General features: G+C 32.9%; 2 protein-coding genes across 2 annotated transcripts; both read right to left on the bottom strand.

The window, feature by feature from the left end:
- Positions 1–13975: 13975 nt before the first annotated feature.
- Positions 13976–15721, bottom strand: LOC131850567 (carcinine transporter-like). Its single transcript, XM_059200851.1, has one exon. The coding sequence runs from the start codon at positions 15719–15721 to the stop codon at positions 13976–13978; it is 1746 nt and encodes a 581-aa protein (XP_059056834.1).
- A 1501-nt stretch (positions 15722–17222) lies between these two features.
- LOC131850566 (carcinine transporter-like) lies at positions 17223–18956 on the bottom strand. Its single transcript, XM_059200849.1, has one exon. The coding sequence runs from the start codon at positions 18954–18956 to the stop codon at positions 17223–17225; it is 1734 nt and encodes a 577-aa protein (XP_059056832.1).
- Between the last annotated feature and the right edge of the window lie 364 nt (positions 18957–19320).

Below are 19320 nucleotides of genomic sequence, written 5' to 3'. Positions count from 1 at the left end.
AAAATAATGTTAAGTAGTAAAATAGTGGAAAATAAATAATTTATTTCATTTTAAACTTGGAATGTGTAAATTAAAAAGTGACAACCCTACTTACTAGCTCGTTACAGCGAAATTTTATATTAAAACAATTCGTCAAGCTTAAACCTTCATGTTTCGATGGAGTGAAGAGAGCGCAACGTCGCGTGTACTGTTAAATTTTTGTTTGTTTTCAAATGTTTTTCAATTTTGTGTTCTATATATATGTAAGTAGGATCTCTACAAAATAGACCAAGAGACTTGGATAAGAAAACTAAGGCTGACTTTGTTCTGACTGGAATGCTCATAACTTACTGAATTTTGTATATCTTACTAATATTATAAACGCGAAATTTTGTGACAATGTATGGATGTTTGTTACTCTTTCACGCAAAAACTACTAAACGGATTTTGATTATACTTTACAGTAATATAGCTCATACATCAGAATATAATTGGGTGAAATATAATGATAAATGTCAAGTAAGTGTGATTCAGACGCCGTTGCATGGGTCAGCTAGTTAGGACATAATACAGAATTTACCCTACAAAATAAAATTTATAAAAATTCTTTATTTAAATAAACTTATATTGAAGCGCTTTTAAATAGTCCTTATTTTTGTTTATCTACCGCTCATTCGGAAAGCTGTCTCTTCACAAGAAGAACGAGCAAGTTTCGTGTAGCACCTAACCTGAAAACTAGAGCTTATTCGACCAATGTAACTTTATTATCTTATTAACTTTATTATATTATAAACACGCATATTTGTGTGTATGAATGGTTGTTTGTTAATCTTTCACGCAAAACTACGGATTTTGATGAAATACCATCCTGATCATCTGGATGAATGGCGGTCTTCCACCGTGCGGTTTTCTAGAAACTTTTTGCCACGCACAACCACATTATGGAATCACCTTCCAGCAATGGTATTTCCGAACCGATACGATATTGAAACCTTCAAGAAAAGAGCTTATTCCTTTTTAAAAGGCCAACAACGTACTTGCAATTCCCCTGGTGTTGCGGGTGCTCATGGGCGGCGGTAATCACTTACCATCAGGTGAGCCGTATGCTCGTTTGTCCCCTGTGTTATATTAAAAAAAAAACTTTACAGTAATATAGCGTATACGTTTAGAATAACATGTAGGCTAAAAATTTCAAGCGGGTGAAACTGTGGCCACAGCTAGTATTATATATTTTTCCAAATTTCAAAACCATTATTCATTAAATGATCAAGGCACTTAAAACTTTATTATTTTTAGATCTAGTTTATTTCTTATAGACATCAGTGAAAAGTCGCTAATAGAACCCCGAAAAAGATTAAAACGATGGGAATAAAATTAGGTCAATTCTTCCATTACAGCGAATTCATTATTAAATAACTATCATGGTGTTCAGAGAAATTTTCGTGATGTATCTTACATTAGCTCGTATAGCATTAATGGAGTTACTAGTTCGCATTAAGAGGAGTATATTTGTGTAATAAAATTACGATATAGGTATTCTTTACTGTATTCTATACTATACTATTCATATATATATATATATCAATCGAATAGTACATCTACAGTAATCTTACATCGCGGGAGATGCGGGATCTTACATCAGGGAGAGCTGTACTACAGCTCTCCCTGCCCGATGTAAGTTTCATTGTTATATTGTTTTATTGTCAAATGTAATTGGAATGACAAACAAACTGACGTCCCACCTGATGGTAAGCGGTAACCATCACCTTTATGAACAGCATTATAGACATCACGTTATCATGTCACACCCGTGATACCACTCCTGAGCCAATATTCGCTATATTATATTTAAGTTATTTTCTGTATATACTATATACTGCCGTGATAAAAAGATATTAAATATTGCAAACGATACATTCAATATAATGTCACGTTTAAATAAATAATTATAATATTTCACAAAATATTGCAATTTTGTATTCAATACTTTAAAAAATATATTAAACATAAAAACCGTTACCATTCAACTTAGAACCTTATTACAACATCTATAAGTCTTCCGATGCTATGCTTGTAACATACAGGAGTTGCCATTTCAGAAGACTAAGATGTTATGCCTCTTAACCTGTTATATCACTGGCTCACAGAGTCATGTTGACTCTACATCGAAACAGCTTAGAAGGGAAATTGCTTGGCTGAAATAGGTGAGACTAATATACACACGCAGATAACGTTTTATAGACTACTTCTGATAAAAAATCTTTAGGGATTTCAGCATGAAATAATGTTCTAAGATATCTTCTTGAAAAGACACTCCCCTCAAAAACTACAACTGCCTGCCTATATCAACAGAGCTACGCGAACAACCTAAATACGAAGTAAGTAAAAATTATCGGAAATTCCCAAACGCACGGGTTAAAGAAGATTCTGTGTGGGCAGTCTTTGAAAAATCGGAATAAAATAACATTTAATGGTAGCCTTCAACCCACACGTTACAATATTTCGCTGAATCTGAAGGTCAGCAAAACTAATCCGTTTCTAAATATATGCTTGCCTGTGATTTTGTCCGCATGAACTACCAGAACCAGACTTTATGTGTTCTACAGAATATACAACGGGCTGTGTTCTAGAGAATTCTTTGACATGATGCCTACGTCTACCTTTTACCATCGCACCCGCCATCGAATTCAGCGTGTGGGGACGCTAGAAACTAAGTGGTCTCGGACAGTGTGGTTTAGAGGAGCTTCCCCACGCATCCACTTAGATTGTGAAACGAACTACCTGCCGAGACTACAACATGGGGTTTTTCAAAGGGTATATTTCTTAAGGGTCGGCAATGCGCACCAGGGGTATTACCCCTAGTGTCTCAGGCGTCCATAGGCAAACAAGCATACGGCCCATCTGATGATAAGCAATTACCGTAAACCATTTACCATCAGATGGGCCGTATGCTTGTTTGCACCCATAGTAGTATAAAAAACAAGAAGAAATATTTGGTTTCTTTTCTATGACAAATGCTACGTGTATAAAAAGTAAATTATATTATACTAATTATAAGTGCGATAGGAATTTATAAATAGTTAGGATTATATAATACTAGCGATCCGCTCCGGTTTCGCTCGACTTCTATTTTAGAAATATTATTCAGCCATTGTCGCTCGAACATCTGATAATTTTCAAACAGAAAATGTATATCTAGACTTCTATCTTTTTAAATACAATATAGCAATTGCCGCTTGCATCATAAATATTCGAATAAAAAAGTATACTCGTATTTTTTAAATTCGTTCATGCTAGACAAACATTTAAAATACATTTTACAATAACAAAGTATTAAGTAATCTAGATGAATATAACAAGAAAGTTATTCATAAAGTTGGCTGCTCATTATAAACTGTTCTATGCCTACGTATTGTGATTTATCAAAATACATTTATATTTATATACAAATACACCGTTAATAAACTCTCTGTTATTATATCTGGAAGATCTGGAAACGTGCAAAGATGGCTCCAATATTTATGTAAAAATATTTTGTTATTTCTCTAGGCGGGATCCTAGCAACATAATTTGGAGAATACTTAAATTTCGCTTCGATGAACTCGAAAATCCACCTCATTAGGCAGTCAAATAAAGACTCATCTACACAAAATGAGTTGGAATCTAATAATAATTACGAAGTGATCTGATAAGCCTACTATTCTTAAATACTAACTGTTCACCAGCGTGAATTTTATATTAGAAATAGAAATCGAAATAATCGTTATTCAAATAAACTTAATATAAGCACTTTTGAATAGTCACATTTTTTTTTATTCTACCGCTCATTCGGATTGCAGACTCATTACAAAAAGAATCAGCAAGAAAATTGTGTGTTGCTCTTTGAAATAAATACTGTTTTAATTAGACTTTTTAACAAGGATTAGCCATGCGACAATCAATATAGAAACCGCTACGCACTTAATCTCTGTTCAATCAGATAACATTGTCAGCGCTATGAATTGTAATAATAATAATAATCTTAGGACAATTCACACAGCGCCATCTAGACCCAAGTTAAGCTAGCTAAAGATTGTGTTATGGGTACTAGATAACTGATACAAATATAGATAGTTTTAATTTTTTCGTAAATACATACATATTATGTATACATAGAAAATACCTAGACCGATACAAACAATCATACTCATGAATACAAATGTTTATGCCGTGCGAGGAATCGAACCCGCGACCATCGGACGTAAAGCGGTATGCTAGACCGCTAGACCACCGAGGTCGTCTAATTATAAGTTAGATATTTTCTACTAAAATTTTATTCTCGTTTATAAATTCTTCAATTTTGTAATAAGCTTTTTTACAAAGAAAATATTTTTTTTTCTGGCAAATCGAGTACAGACTCTGACAGTTTGTTGTAAAACCTTACCTATTATTCTGTTGTATAAGGTATATTATTGTAAATTTTTATTAAAATCCATTAGTTTTTGCGTGAAAAAGAACGAATCCATCCATCCACAATCACAAACTTCCGCGTATATAATATTAGTTCTTACTAATGCGGTTAGAGCACGCTGCACGCTCCACGTTTTTTACATATACCTAAAACAATGCAAACAATTATACTCATAAATACCATTGTGTGAGAATCAAAGCCGTAACCATTGGAAATAAGACCGTAGTCAACAGCAAGACCATGGAGGCGGTCCTGTATTATTGGGGTATCTAGATTCGATTTATAAACACCTGGTCTTTAGTGATTGCGTCAATGTGAATCAGTCTTTATAAATATGATGGTGAATTATTTTTAATAAAACAATTTTTGCTCATTTGTATTTTTTTATTGGAATTCAAGAAATTTTATTTCCACCTTTATTTAGTGTATGTTTTTACATTAGTATATCACAATATACATTAATTAATCAATTAGATATATACACAATACCATACATATCTTCACGGTAGATTCCTTACAGATTAAGTAGAGTTGAGACACTGTATACGACAGCATACTTTTTAATTTCTATCTCAATTAAAAGTAACATATTAACAAAATGTAGTAAATCACATACAAATCACAAATTAACCATTATGTTTATTAGGATTCATTAGGAAGGTGTAACCCTTCAGCTGTTCCAGAATTTCTTTCGCAAGTTGGGAATGCCCTCTACACTTACTTCATTTCTGTTCTGCTATAAAGACCTGCAGCAACAAATAGCATTAGAATAGTTTTTCATAAGAAACGGTGAATTTTTATTCTTCCTTAAGAAAATAATATATATCTTAATTATCTATGATACAGAAGATTTAAATAATTAGATAAATATTTACATTGATTGCGCATTATAAATAAATAATCCTTTATTCACAAATATATCAATACAATTTATATAGAAATAGAACCTATGCCAGGAAAGCCAGTTCCTTCCAAAATACTAAAAATATTTTAATTACATTTGTAGATAGTCATGAATAAACAGGAATAAAAAATGCTTAATCGATTTAAAAGCCTCATTATGAACGCGTAAAATGAGCAATATTCTTATTAAATTTGGGATCCTTACTACAATCATAGATAATATAATATTACATACATATACCCCATCCCATACAAGAAAATGGTTCCTTCCTAACTCTATAACTGTCCGTAAACGAAGCTAGGGCTGGGCGTTTGTATAAGAACTGAATGATATACGTGAGAATAGCGTAAATTAATCCTTTCGTATTAAGTAATTGGAGCGCATTTGCATTAACAATTGTTGAAAACAAACCCCGCCGGGCGAACTGTTCCCGGATTTGTCACAGTACAAATTTTACCCCTGTACCATAGACATAAATAATGGTTGGAAGGAAACTTAGTGTAGTGTAACATAGAGTAAAGAGTATTAATTGTAATATAACCATAGACAAATGGGCGATCTCTGAAAAAGGGCAAACACAATAGATCTATGTAGGTCGCAGTACTACAGGTGCTACAGACACCTGACAGTAGCCCAAAAAACCCAATAAAAAAAATAGACGTATGGGGGAATGGAATTGTTAGTAATGGGAACTAGTAACTCCCATTGCTAGCACTATGTTAGGTCGACCTCCACGCGGTTTCCAATGGAAACCATCGTGATAAATTCTTTGTGAATTTTTCACGGTGGTCTAACTGACCTGACCTCATGCTCATCCTATAATCCTCCACTGGTACCCCGCCAGCGTAAACCGTTAGCTCAGGCGAGTGTACCATCCCATTATTATACACAAAAAAAACCATAGACAAATAAATATTGGAAGAAAACTTAGTGTAGAGTAACATAGAGTATAGAGTATTAATTGTAGTACAGTAATCTACTCTGTTATTATCATTATATTAATACGTGAAACTAAAACTTTATACCCTTGTTTACGAAAATTGGCTGATGCACACTTATAGTTTATATAGAGGAGTTCAGTGTCAGCGCAATTTTCGTAAAAAGGGGTAGAAAGTTTTTGCTTTACATTAAATAAAAAAAAAACATTACACATATTATAATACTATGTATTTGACACAAACAAATATACTCTTAGACAATATAACCTCAATAATGTTCAAACTGCGACCACCAGTCGACCACTAGTTATTCTAATGTTATTTTGATTCGCTAAAGACTGATTTAATTTACTTAGAATGTCACTCACTCCCTTATTTGGTTTCCCGTAATCCTAAATTTAATGAGTGAATGAAATGAATGACATATTTTTTATTATTCTACTTACAGACAGACAAAAATTGTAAAAAATGTTATTTTGGTATATATACCGTATTTATGCATGTAGTAAAAAACAGTTATTTCAATATTACAAACAGACACTCCAATTTTATTTATATGTATAGATTCCATCTAAAAGGAAAATCAATACAATTATCTTTTCTATTGAATCACGTCAGAAATAAGTTATTGTAGAATGTACCTACATTCGGTTTAATTGTTTAAGATTTAGCTTAGCTTGAACGCTTAATGTTAATTTTAACTGATAGTAATTAAGTAATATAGTTCTATCAGTTAAAATTAACATTAAGCCACGCTAACAATTCGCCCAATATGAGAGCATTGCAATTATTAAATTTATTTTTAGATAAGGTCCAGGACGCTGACGTATACACAGAAGCCTTGCCTTCCATAATAAATAAAATAAGAATATTTTTATCACTGTATAATTTAAGTAGTAAAAATAGTATTAAAATATAAACGTGTTGGCAATTAGCTGTAAGTTTATATTCTGTTAATTAAATAAATAAACAAATATCCCGCGACGAAACCCATTTATTCCTAATACAAAGTATCCTATGTATTACTTTGTATTAGATATGATCTATATGTGCACTAAATTGCGTTCTAATCTGATTAGTTTTTGCAAGAGTAACAAAGATCAATCCATCTACACCAGGTCGAGCAACACGCGGCCCCCAGGCCCTGGGCTTGCGGCCCATTGAGCATGGTTATGCGGCCCGTCAAGCATTTCTAAAATTGAATAATTTTTTTTGACTTTTTCCCATCAATATAATGTTGTTATAAAATGGTAGTACATAATAAACCGAAACAATTTTTTCTGACTTCATATATATACTAACAACTTGTTCATACATGCATTACGAACACGCCGCGTCTGCACGAGTTTTTATTTTGCATTAAACTTTGTATATGAAATCTTATATTATTTTTACTTCAAATTCTTTTAATCTAATGTACATGATATACATACTTATACTTATGAGCGGCCCGCCAAAAGAGTTTAATGTATAATTTGGCCCGTCTTTAAAAAAGTTTGCCCACCCCTGATTTTGCTGATCTATACAAACTTAAGCATTTCTAACATTGGTAGGATAGTAGGATTCATGTAACCTTGTTTGTAGGAGGTAAGGGGGTTGTTAGTAATGTGAAGGAATGACCCCATCACTAGCAATGCACCATGTCAGGTTGACCTCCAAGCGGTTCCCCCTGGAAAGCATCGTGATAAATTCCTGGTTAAATTGTCACGATGGGCTCTGACCTGACCTCATCGTCCACTGGTGCCCCGTCAGCGTAAACCGTTAGCGTAGACGGATGCACCATTCCATTATCATCCATAAAAAAACCTTGTTCGTAGTCTAAAAACATTCCTACTAATTACATCGAGATAAATTATCTTGTCAAATACAATGATATGGTACAGACCGCGGTCTCCAAGTAAGGTTAAATAAATTAAGACGTCTGGAAGACATTTGGTGACAAGTTTATTCCAAAGAAATCCTCTTTACCATTCATCTGGCCATTTATCTAATTTCTTTATTTGCGGTCAGACCTCCAGATGTTTTTTCGCAACTCTCGGGGTTTTTGCGTTATATCAGATGTTAAATGCATCGCTAAAACATACTGCTAGCTTTAGCTTCGAGCCCCGCATAAGATGAATACAAGAATTAAAAACAAAGTTGCTGTTCTTAAGTTAGAAAAAGTAAATGGATCTTTTATGGGAATCGGTATAAAATTTTACACTAAAATACCAAAGGATTACAATATACTGGATTACATTTAAATAAATTTAAAGCATCTGTTAAATCATATGTCTTAAGCAAAGTCTACTTCGCCTACTCACTAAACGATTACTTAAACGACAAACGTGCAGGGCAAGAGTTGTTCATGCACGTGATTTTCATTTAATGTTAGACAAGACACCTAAATAAGCATAGAATGTAAATAAACTGGCTTTTAAAAAAGAAATTCAGTTGAGTTTCTTGCCAGTTCTTCTCAATTGAATCTGTATAGTGAACCTGACGGTAGGGAAAAATATTAATTACAAAAACTTACCGTTTATGAGCGCCTAAATGTCCTAAATGAATAAATTTAAATGAATAGATTTTTGTGTGATATTCTCTGTCCTGCTTGCCTTCAACAATAGCTATCACTTTCCTCGTATATGATCTTCATTCTCGCGCATCACGTGTTCATACCAGCGCACGTAAAATACTCAATCCATTTTATTTTCTAACAACTTTTATTTTTTTAATTACATTTTCATATTGTGTGAGGTTGCAGGTCATTGCCTTTACTTTGAACAATAAGTTTTTGTTACGCATGAAATAACTGGAACAAGAAAAAATCTTTCAACAACACAATGGATGCGAAATTACTAGCAATTTAATTGCAAATGAAACAAACCCCCGTAGGTATAATTAGTTAAGATATAGTACTAGCTACCCGCCCTGGCTTCGCACGGATGTACATTATTGTAGATGTATTATATATATAAACCTTCCTCTTGAATCACTCTATCTATTGCTAAAAACTGTATTAAAATCCGTTGTGTAGTTTAAAAGATCTATTTCTATTGTCATGACGATGAGGACTACCAATCCGTTCCGATATAATAAGTTTCTTTTATGTACCCGCATAGAATATTTATATTTTTTTAAAACTCTCAACATATCGTAACTGTAAGATACTCAATATTGTCCATATAAAAAAAATATATGCAAGTCCCAACGTCATTTCGTATAAAAGTAACATTCCTGAATAATGAACATCGTTGACATAACAATAGGAAACCTCCATTAAAGTCTTGGGTACGGAGCACTAAGGCCTTTGGTACATTTATTAGGCGGATTTTCGATTGTTATTCCTTTTTTATATTCTCATCGCAAAGCTTGATGGAGCAACCCTCTATATATTTCATTCACCTTGCCTTTGGCTATTTAGTCCCTCAACAAAATCACACGATCCTAAATATTAGGTTTATTTTATTTAAATGGCCTACGTGGATCGGATTTTTTATCATTTCCACCTAAAACAAACAACATTTAATACGTTATTGTTAATATATCTGTGATTATAAAAACTCAGAAATTTATTATATGAATTAATTTATAACAGAGAGCACCACAGTCTCGTGGTTTACAAATTACACGCAAAATGTCACAGGTTCAAATCTGGCGGAAACAAAAAATCTATCGTGTGACAAATTATATTTCTGACTCACTGTCTGGTGATGGAATCACTATGTAGTATTTTTTTTTGTTTATGATAAATGAATGGTGCACCCACCTGCGCTAACGGTTTACGCTGGCGGGGCACCAGTGGAGGATGATAAGATGAGCACGAGGTCAGGTCAGTTAGCCCATCGTGACAAATTCACCAAGAATTCATCACGATGGTTTCCAGGGAGAACCGGAGAAACACGTGGAGGTCGACCTGACATGGTACATTGCTAGCAATGGGAGTTACTAGTTCCCATTACTAACAATCCCCTTCCCCTCACTATGTAGTATTCACATATACCAAGGAAGTATGGTATCAATTACGTTCCACATGACTTCGATAATTGTCAATGCCGCTATCCGGGGTGGTATTACAGTCTTAAATGTACATTTATTAAGTAATCTTATTATTAATACTATAAACGCGAAAGTTTGTGAGTATAGATGGATATTTGTTACTCTTTCACACCAAAACTACTGAACGGATTTTAATGAAACTTTACAGTAATATAGCTATATCAGAGTAACATATCGACCATCACACGGGTGATACCGCGGGCGCAGCTAGTATTATATAAAATAACATTTTCCCCGAGGGCATATTCTATTTCAATTATGACTGAATAACGTTTCTTATATACATATATATATATATTCTCGAAATATGAAAAAAGTATATTGGAATGTTTCCGAGAATTAATCTCATACCGGGGAAAATAGTAAAAATATTTTATTTAAATCGAGAAACTACTACTCACTGTTTATTTTACTTTTTTATATGATATATTGCCAATGTTATGTTATGGCAAAGGAACTTGACATACAGTTTTATAGTTTTCTATTCATACAAATTGTGTTTTAATGCTCTTTTTGTAATTAAATTAAAGCCTTGGTGGTCTAGCGGTTTAGCATATCTCCTTGCTACCGATGGTCGCGAGTTAGACTCCTCGCACGATACACAAACATTTGATCATTCTTGAGTATGATTGTTTGTATCGGTTTTACTATTTTCTATATATATTATGTTTATTTTTATAAAAACAAAAGTATATAAATGTATTTATATCAGTTATCCAGTACCCATAATACAAGCTCTGCTTAGCTAAATGTCTGTGTGAATTATCCCGAGATATTATTATTACTATTTATTGTAATCAGAACCCATCGAGTATTTTATATGTAAAAATAGAACTATGTCTTTACTACTTATAAGCATTCTATAATAAGTATATCGAAAATCACACACATAGCAACTATTTTCTTGACCAGAATTTCTCGAACAAACCAATATTTACATAATCAGGGATCAATGGCGGATAGCAAACTTGTTTACGATCTTCATAGGGTCTGAGGGTTGTCGTTTGAAGGCCTACTGAGCTTTGTGCCACATCTCCTATTTTGATTTCTCGTAAAATTAACTTTTTTTATATTTAACTCCACGATCCTTGTGTGTATAAAATTTAATGAGATCAAATATTTGATGTGTTCCTACGCTTCGATCTCCCAATTTATCTGACATATGAAATCTAAATATAATATGTAAATAAACATATAAATTATAATATAATTAGTATTTTTATGTGGATCATAATAATACACACCCGCCTGTACTAACAATAAACGATGCCGGGCAACGACTCTACCGTTGCGGTTTTTTTTATAATCATGCCAACTCAATAATTCCTATTTATTTTTATTGTTTTTCTTTCAAGGAATCAAATCTAATAGTTATTGTGTTTTGCCCTTTTCCTTTATATGATAATTATATTATAAATATCACTTATACTAAAAAGTCATATAAATATTTATGAATCGAAATATTATTTAAATTTGCATTATTTCATGTGTACAAATATCTTTATTAGCCAATACAGCATTTCTACGTTTATGATATTACGACGACACACTAAACTCTGTATTTGCATATATAAATATATGCATTATAACTATTGGTTGCTTCTTTGACTGTCTGTCCATTCCCAGGACACGTGACAGGGCACTTGGACCAAACTACCTTGGAACACTGTGACCCATCTCCTATATAACAAGGGTCATGCCATAAGGATATAAATTATGTTTACATTATTATATTATAAGAGTCCATCCTATCTGCTCTAATAACTTATTGACCCTTTCAACTGTCAGCTGTCTGATATAGTTCCTCAGATGTAAATAATTAATGTTCTTAGTTCGATAATTTTATTAACTATGTATAAAACTTACGCAATTATGTTATAGAATAGAATAGAATGGAAGTCATTTATTCAAATAGACTTAATTTAATCACTTTTGAATAATCATATTTTTTTTATCTACCGCTCATTCGGAAAGCCATCTCATCACAAGAAGAAATGAATACGAACTACCAACCATCACTAATTTAGATAGATAAATATGTCAACACATAATATTCTGCGGTAGCCTCGCTTTCTGCCATGTTGGATACATATACATATCTACCTTGCTGTTATGGGTATTAGACAACTGATATAAATACTATAATGTACATAGAAAACATCCAGGCAGATAGAAATATTCATACATATGAATTCGTGTGAAGAATCGAACTCGTATACATCGAAAGTAAGACTGTGCTGAACCGCTGAACTACGGATTATAATTTAACTGGTTACACGCCCTAAATTCCCGCAGGTGTACAGGTATTATACATATAAACCTTCCTCTTAAATCACTCTATCTATTGCTAAAAACTGCATTACAATTAATTGAGTACTTTATTAATCTAAATGAAAAGACAGCGAAAACGACTTCATTTTATACTATGTGAAGATTTCCACTCGCAAGTTAGGTAACTACATATAGGATTAAATTGTTCAATTTCCTTGTACAAGAGCGACAAGATTACTAATTCAATCAACTGAATTAGCAACATTTCGCAGCAAAGTTTCACACAACTTTCATAGTTATGAATATCTTTGATATTAGTCTGCGATTTGATTAATATTATTACCTAGTTTCTGGATGAGTTGAGCAAGTTCGAATTCCTGTGAACACACAAATGTAATATTATTGTCTGGGTTCCTAATAATATTATTGCTATAAATAATTACATTTTCATCAGTCGCTGATGTTGTTTCGGTCTGTTGATATTTGGAGTCAACAGCTTCCACAGTTTCATCACATGTAAGTGATTGTCTGATAACTAATCCTTTAGAGATAAAGTTACCAGTTTCTAAATACATACCAACTGTAAGATGTTTATGTAATTCTGTAGTACATTGTCACCATTACGTATATTAACAATGTCGTAATTTTGACTGTTTATCGAGATAGATAATTGTACTTAAGCGTCTGGCAACTTCTTTCGAACCTTCTATCTACTCTTGTATTAAATTAGGTGCCATTTTATGGATTTATCATTGATTTATATTATTATGTTTAATTCCAGTACCATTAGCTTGTGTATAGCCACAAATATTGAGTTAGAAACACATACCCACCGCTACTGAAAGTGTTACAATCTTCTCTATGACAGTGAGTCGTAATTTAGTTGTAAAACAGTTAACAATAGGCTTCCAAATTATATCCGAACCCTATTCATTGCCTGATGAACCTCGTTAAAGGGCGATACACAAGTGGCAATGCATGTACATCCAATAACCGTCGGAATTTGATCACTACTAGAGAAGGTCATAATGCTTACAGTAGCGGTTGTCAGGTTTCTGCACTATATATTTGTGGTCTTACACTCGGTAGTGGAAGCAAAATAAGATAAATTAAGGTACAATTATGGTTAAAACATGGTTCAATAATGATTATATAAAAATTAAATACTGTATTTCTCTAATATACTTATATTTCAGTACCATATTTGAAATCTTTAAAAAATAATATATTTTAAACAATTCTACTAATACAATATATACTTGTAACACATTTATATTATAACATTTATATTAGATATATATATATTTAAGATACTCTCAGAAGAATTATACATACATAAGTATAACCACCCAAATATCATCAGTTTAAATTTATATTAGTAAAAAATGAAGAGAATTATTTAATTTCAAAACATTCATTTATAATTCCATCTACACTTTTCTTCTTTGATGTACATGGTATATCACAAAATTGTATAGACCTCATTAGCTCCTCTGCATCCTCGAATGTTTGTGGCATCTCTTTTCGCACTGTTTCTGGTAACGTTAAAGCAATTACTCCTCCAAATCCAGCCACACATCCAATCACCACATAAGGCAACCAGTAAATGTAAATTTCCAAATAAATAATATATGGGGAAATCACCGTTGCAACATAACTGCAAATATGCGCTATTGAAGCACCAAATCCTCTAACAGATACAGGCATTAATTCAGCAGTCCACAATGTCGTAGCACTCCCAGACATGTTAACTGCAAATCTTGCAGCAACAGCAAATAATGTCGACAACCACCCACCTGTAATAACTGTAAGGATACTACACACACAACTAACAAATAAGAATAACGATGTCATCCACCTTCTACCCATCTTTTCACCTATGAAAGCGGCGATTAACATCGACGGAAACTCGGTAAACGATACAATTGAAAATGTTATAAAATAGTCAAATTCCAATTGCTTAATCCCTCTCACTAGTCCATCAAATACTATAGTACAACATACGTACGTTAAACATATAAAAATTAACATTCTTCGCAATAACGGTCTTCTTAATAATTCCAAACAGCTAACATTTTCTTCTAATTTGGCATTACACGCAGTTTCTTTAAACGTTTCAATTGTTGCTGGAGGTATTTCTTTCTTATTTACTCGTCCTATTTCGATGACTTTTTTAACAGCATCCTCAATGCGTCCTTTTGATAATAACCATCTTGGACTCTCTGGTATAAAACATGGAGTGAAGATAGCTAATGCCATCGGCAAACTTGTTACTAAAGCTATAGTCTTCCAGTGACCACAAAGTAGAATTATCCATGGTAATGTTGTTGCAGCAATACTATAAAGAAGAGCAAATGCCATGTACGATACAAAGGTCCTATATTTGGGTGCAACATACTCCAAAACTATTAAATAAGCCATCATCATACAATTATCATATGACATCCCCATAAAAAATCTATATATTGAGAATTCAATAAAATCTCTCGCAAATACACTGACAGCTCCACCAATACATCCAACTAAATTGCTGATGACAACAGCAGGTATTCTTCCATATTTATCAGAAATCCATCCAATAATAAAGCCTCCAGTAATAGATCCAAGAAAGAATATCGCTTGGGCCGTTGCCTGATAGCTATTTTTATCACACACCCATCCAAGCTCACTTGATATAGTCGGATATGGTATTTCACTTTTATTGAACTCCCAACCATGTTGGCACTTTACAGTATCCCATGTTTCATTAGGTGTTTGTCCAGTTATCAATATTTCAGTCCAATTGGCTACATACGCTGTACATTGTGAATATCCAAAGTGGGTTCTGTTATCCAAAGGAATTGCTAAGGCTCTGCGGTCTTCTGATGACAAATTTAGCAACTCAGGAATCCAACACCAATGATTTGGCGACACCTCAGTCATAAACAGTTGTGAATAATATGACATAGCACCGAATACATAGAATGGGAATGTCGAAAAGAAGAGCAATATTTGATAACGTCCAAATTCGCCAGCTGATGATAGTAATTCATCGTAAGTTACTTCTTTAACTTCTACGTCATTACTAGTTTTTGTTGGAATAGCTTCGTCTTTATTAGACCCTATATTGAAGCTTTCTTTATCGTTTCTTAACGATTCCATTTTTCGTTTGTTTTTTACTTTTTATTTCGTAACAAATATTTGTAACTCTCGTCATCTCTATTGGAATGCTGAACAGTTACTTAAGTTCATTCTTTTATAACATTGTTTTATAATTCACACAGATAGACTATCTGTTTTAATATAATTATTATTTAATGAGCCTTATTTGTTAGTTTTAAAATTGTTATCATATGACAAAGGATTAGTTTATTAAATTTATAAAATGTGTAAACATGGAGAATGTTCCAATCTAATGATGGATGAAATTAAAGATATTTTTCAAATGACTTCTATCAGTAGCTCCCAATTGTATATTTTAGAACTGGGGAAGGTAACTACAAAAATTGTAATATTATTAATTTAAAAATTTATAGAACTCATTAACTAGTTACTAGACTAGTTCGTAAACTAGCTGTACCTGCAACTTCGTCCGCGTGGAATTTAACTTTATTTTTCTAAAATAAAAGTAGCCTAAGTTACTCATTATTACATCTGCTACCTGCCAAAAGTCTGCCTAAAAGTCCCATCGAAATCGGTCCAACCATTTCAGAGATTAGCCGAAACAGACAGACAGACAAAAAATGTTAAAAAAAAATTTTTATGTATGTACCGTATTTATATTCACATGCATGTAGTAAAAAACGGTTATTTCTATACTACAAACAGACACTCCAATTTTTTTTATATGTGTAGATTATATAGAAAGAGAGCGGATTTTGTCATGAGAAAAATAAACCGCGCTACCAGTGCACACTGGTAGCGACAAACATAATAAAAATTTACAAAGTTAAGGACCGCCGCCGAAATCGCGAAGTGAGCTGGTATCTACCAATAAGATTCCTAATAGTTTAGTCAAAATTTCTAAGGTAGAGTACCTTAGAAATAGACATCGTTAGGTATATGTCAAATTAAATAAATAATAAATATATATTTGCAAGCAATGAACACAGCGCCATATAGTCCCACAGTAAACAGAGCTTTTGTTACTAAACAACTGATATAAATACTTAGATATTTTTTTTGTAATTAGATACATAATATACATAGAAAACACCCAAACCGATACAAACAATCATACTCATGAATACAAATCTTTGCACCGTGCGAGGAATCGAACCCACGACCATAGGAAGTAAAGGAGAGTGCTAATCTAATAGACCACCGAGGCCATCAAATTATAGTAGTACAACTTTAAACACAATGACAGCATAGTAGCCCTTCTATGTTTGCGCACTAAAATGAATTACGGGTGTAATGTCGATATCTATCTGCTTATTATTCTTCAATAGCTTATAGGATTTAAATAATATCAAATGTATAATAGAACTAGGTAGATTATATATTATTTATATTTTAATAATTATATTCATATAATTAAAATAATAATAAAATTCACTAAAAACTGATAAATAAATTAGTATAAAAATAACTTATATGTGTCAAAATAATTTATTCTTAAGATTACAAAATAGCCATAAAATCTATCTAAATTTACACCTTATCACATCTCAAAACTTTCATTTACATTTCCTTCACTATTATTCTTCTTAGATAGGAACGGCACCTCCCAAAATCTTAAGGATCTCACTAAGTCTTCTGCATCCTCAAACGTTTGCGGCATGTCTTTTCTTGCTGTTTCTGGTAGTGCCAAAGCAATTATTCCTCCAAATCCAGCTATACAACCAATCACAACTAAGGGTAGCCAATATATATACGTTTCTAAATAAATGACGTACGGAGATATAACTGTGGCAACATATCCGCATATATGAACGATCGAAGCACCAGATCCTCGTACTGAAACCGGCATCATTTCTGCAGCCCACTGCATAGCAGCACTGTATGATATATTAACTGCAAATCTTGCTATAATAGCAAAAATGACAGAGGTCACCCCGCTAGTTGAAACTGTTAGAATAGAAAAAATAAAACTAATAAACATAACTATCGAGGATAACCACCTTCTTCCCATCCAGTCCATTACAAAAGCAGTCAAAATCATAGACGGAATCTCAGTAAACGAAACTAATGAAAATGTCAGGAAATAATCAAATTCCAATTGTTTCAGGCTTCTCACTAAACCGTCAAATACTATTGTACAGCACATGTACTCCACACAAATACAAATGAACATGCGTCTCAACAAAGGTTTCTTTAACATTTCTAGACTACTTTCGTTTCTTTCGTTTGTCTTCTTCTTTGTTGAATTTTTAAACTGCTCTATTAGCTTCTGCGGAACCTCTTTCTTGTTAATTCTCCCAATAGCTAGAACTTTTTTAATAGCATCGTCAATTCTTCCTTTTGATAATAACCATCTTGGACTCTCTGGTATGAAAAATGGAGCCAAAATGGCTAAGACCAACGGCAAACTTGTTGCTAAAGCTATAGTCTTCCAATGTCCACAAAGTAGAACAATCCATGGTAAAACTGTTACAGCTGAACCATAAAAGAGAGCAAATGCCATATTCGATACATAACTTCTATATTTTGGCGCAACATACTCTAGAACTATTAAGTAAGCCATCATCATACAATTATCATAGGACATCCCCGTGATAAACCTACATGTAGAGAAAACAACAAAATTTGTTGCGAACATACTTGCAGTACCGCCAATACATCCCAGTAAATTACTGCTGACAATGGCTGGTATTCTACCATAACGATCTGCAATCCATCCAACAATGAAACCTCCAGCAATTGAACCAATAAAAAATATCGCTTGAGCTGTTGCTTGATAGCTGTTCTTATCGCACACCCATCCAAGCTCACTTGATATTGTCGGATATGGTATTTCACTTTTGTTAAACTCCCACCCGTGTTGACAAGGTACCGTGTCCCATGTTTCATTTGGTACATTGCCAGTAATTATAACGTCAGTCCAATTGGCTACATAAGCTCGGCACTGTGAATATCCAAAATGCATTTCAATATCGGGAGGTATTGCGAGACTTCTACGTTGATAGGACGTCAAATTCTGCAATTCTGGAATCCAGCACCAATGGTTTGGCGATACATCAGTCATAAATATTTGAGTGTAATATGCAAAAACTCCGAACACGTAGAATGGAAAAGTAGAAAAAAATAAAAGTATTTGATATGGACCAAATTCACCGGCTGATGATAATAATTCATCGTAATCCACTTCTTCGTTTTTTGTTTTGTTTTCCGCTGCTGTTGTGTTTACATCTATGTCAAGTGGTTCATTTGTATCATTTCTAGTTGATACAGTCATTTTCATTTATTTCCTTATAATTTCTATTATACGTTTAGCACTTTTAGAGTCTACTTCTTATGTGATTGTGAGTGTTATCAGTTTGACAATATATAACATCATTTTATAATTTTCATAGATAGTATTCTCTTATGACTACGTGCTATTTACAGAAGCATTATGCATTAATCCTTTTATATTATTAACATAAATGTGTGTAACCTGAATGGGTTTATTAGTGTATTTAGTTATTTTCTGGTATAAGTATAATTCCACGGAAATCCAAATATATTATAAAATGCATCTTTACATGATGATTCAGAAAATTGTTGATTAAATACTTGTTTTTTGTTTGTATTAGAGATATGGTACGATGGGACTGACT

Source organism: Achroia grisella, unplaced genomic scaffold (assembly GCF_030625045.1).
Source record: "Achroia grisella isolate CSIRO2021 unplaced genomic scaffold, CSIRO_AGI_Agris_v1 utg770, whole genome shotgun sequence".
Classification (NCBI taxonomy): Eukaryota; Metazoa; Arthropoda; class Insecta; order Lepidoptera; family Pyralidae; genus Achroia; species Achroia grisella.
Note: the sequence above shows the minus strand (reverse complement) of the source record. Positions and strands in the feature narration are given on the sequence as shown.

What these genes read in the sequence shown, in the direction of transcription:
- LOC131850566 (XM_059200849.1), bottom strand. Translation starts at nt 18,956, where the DNA reads ATGACTGTATCAACTAGAAATGATACAAATGAACCACTTGACATAGAT.
- LOC131850567 (XM_059200851.1), bottom strand. Translation starts at nt 15,721, where the DNA reads ATGGAATCGTTAAGAAACGATAAAGAAAGCTTCAATATAGGGTCTAAT.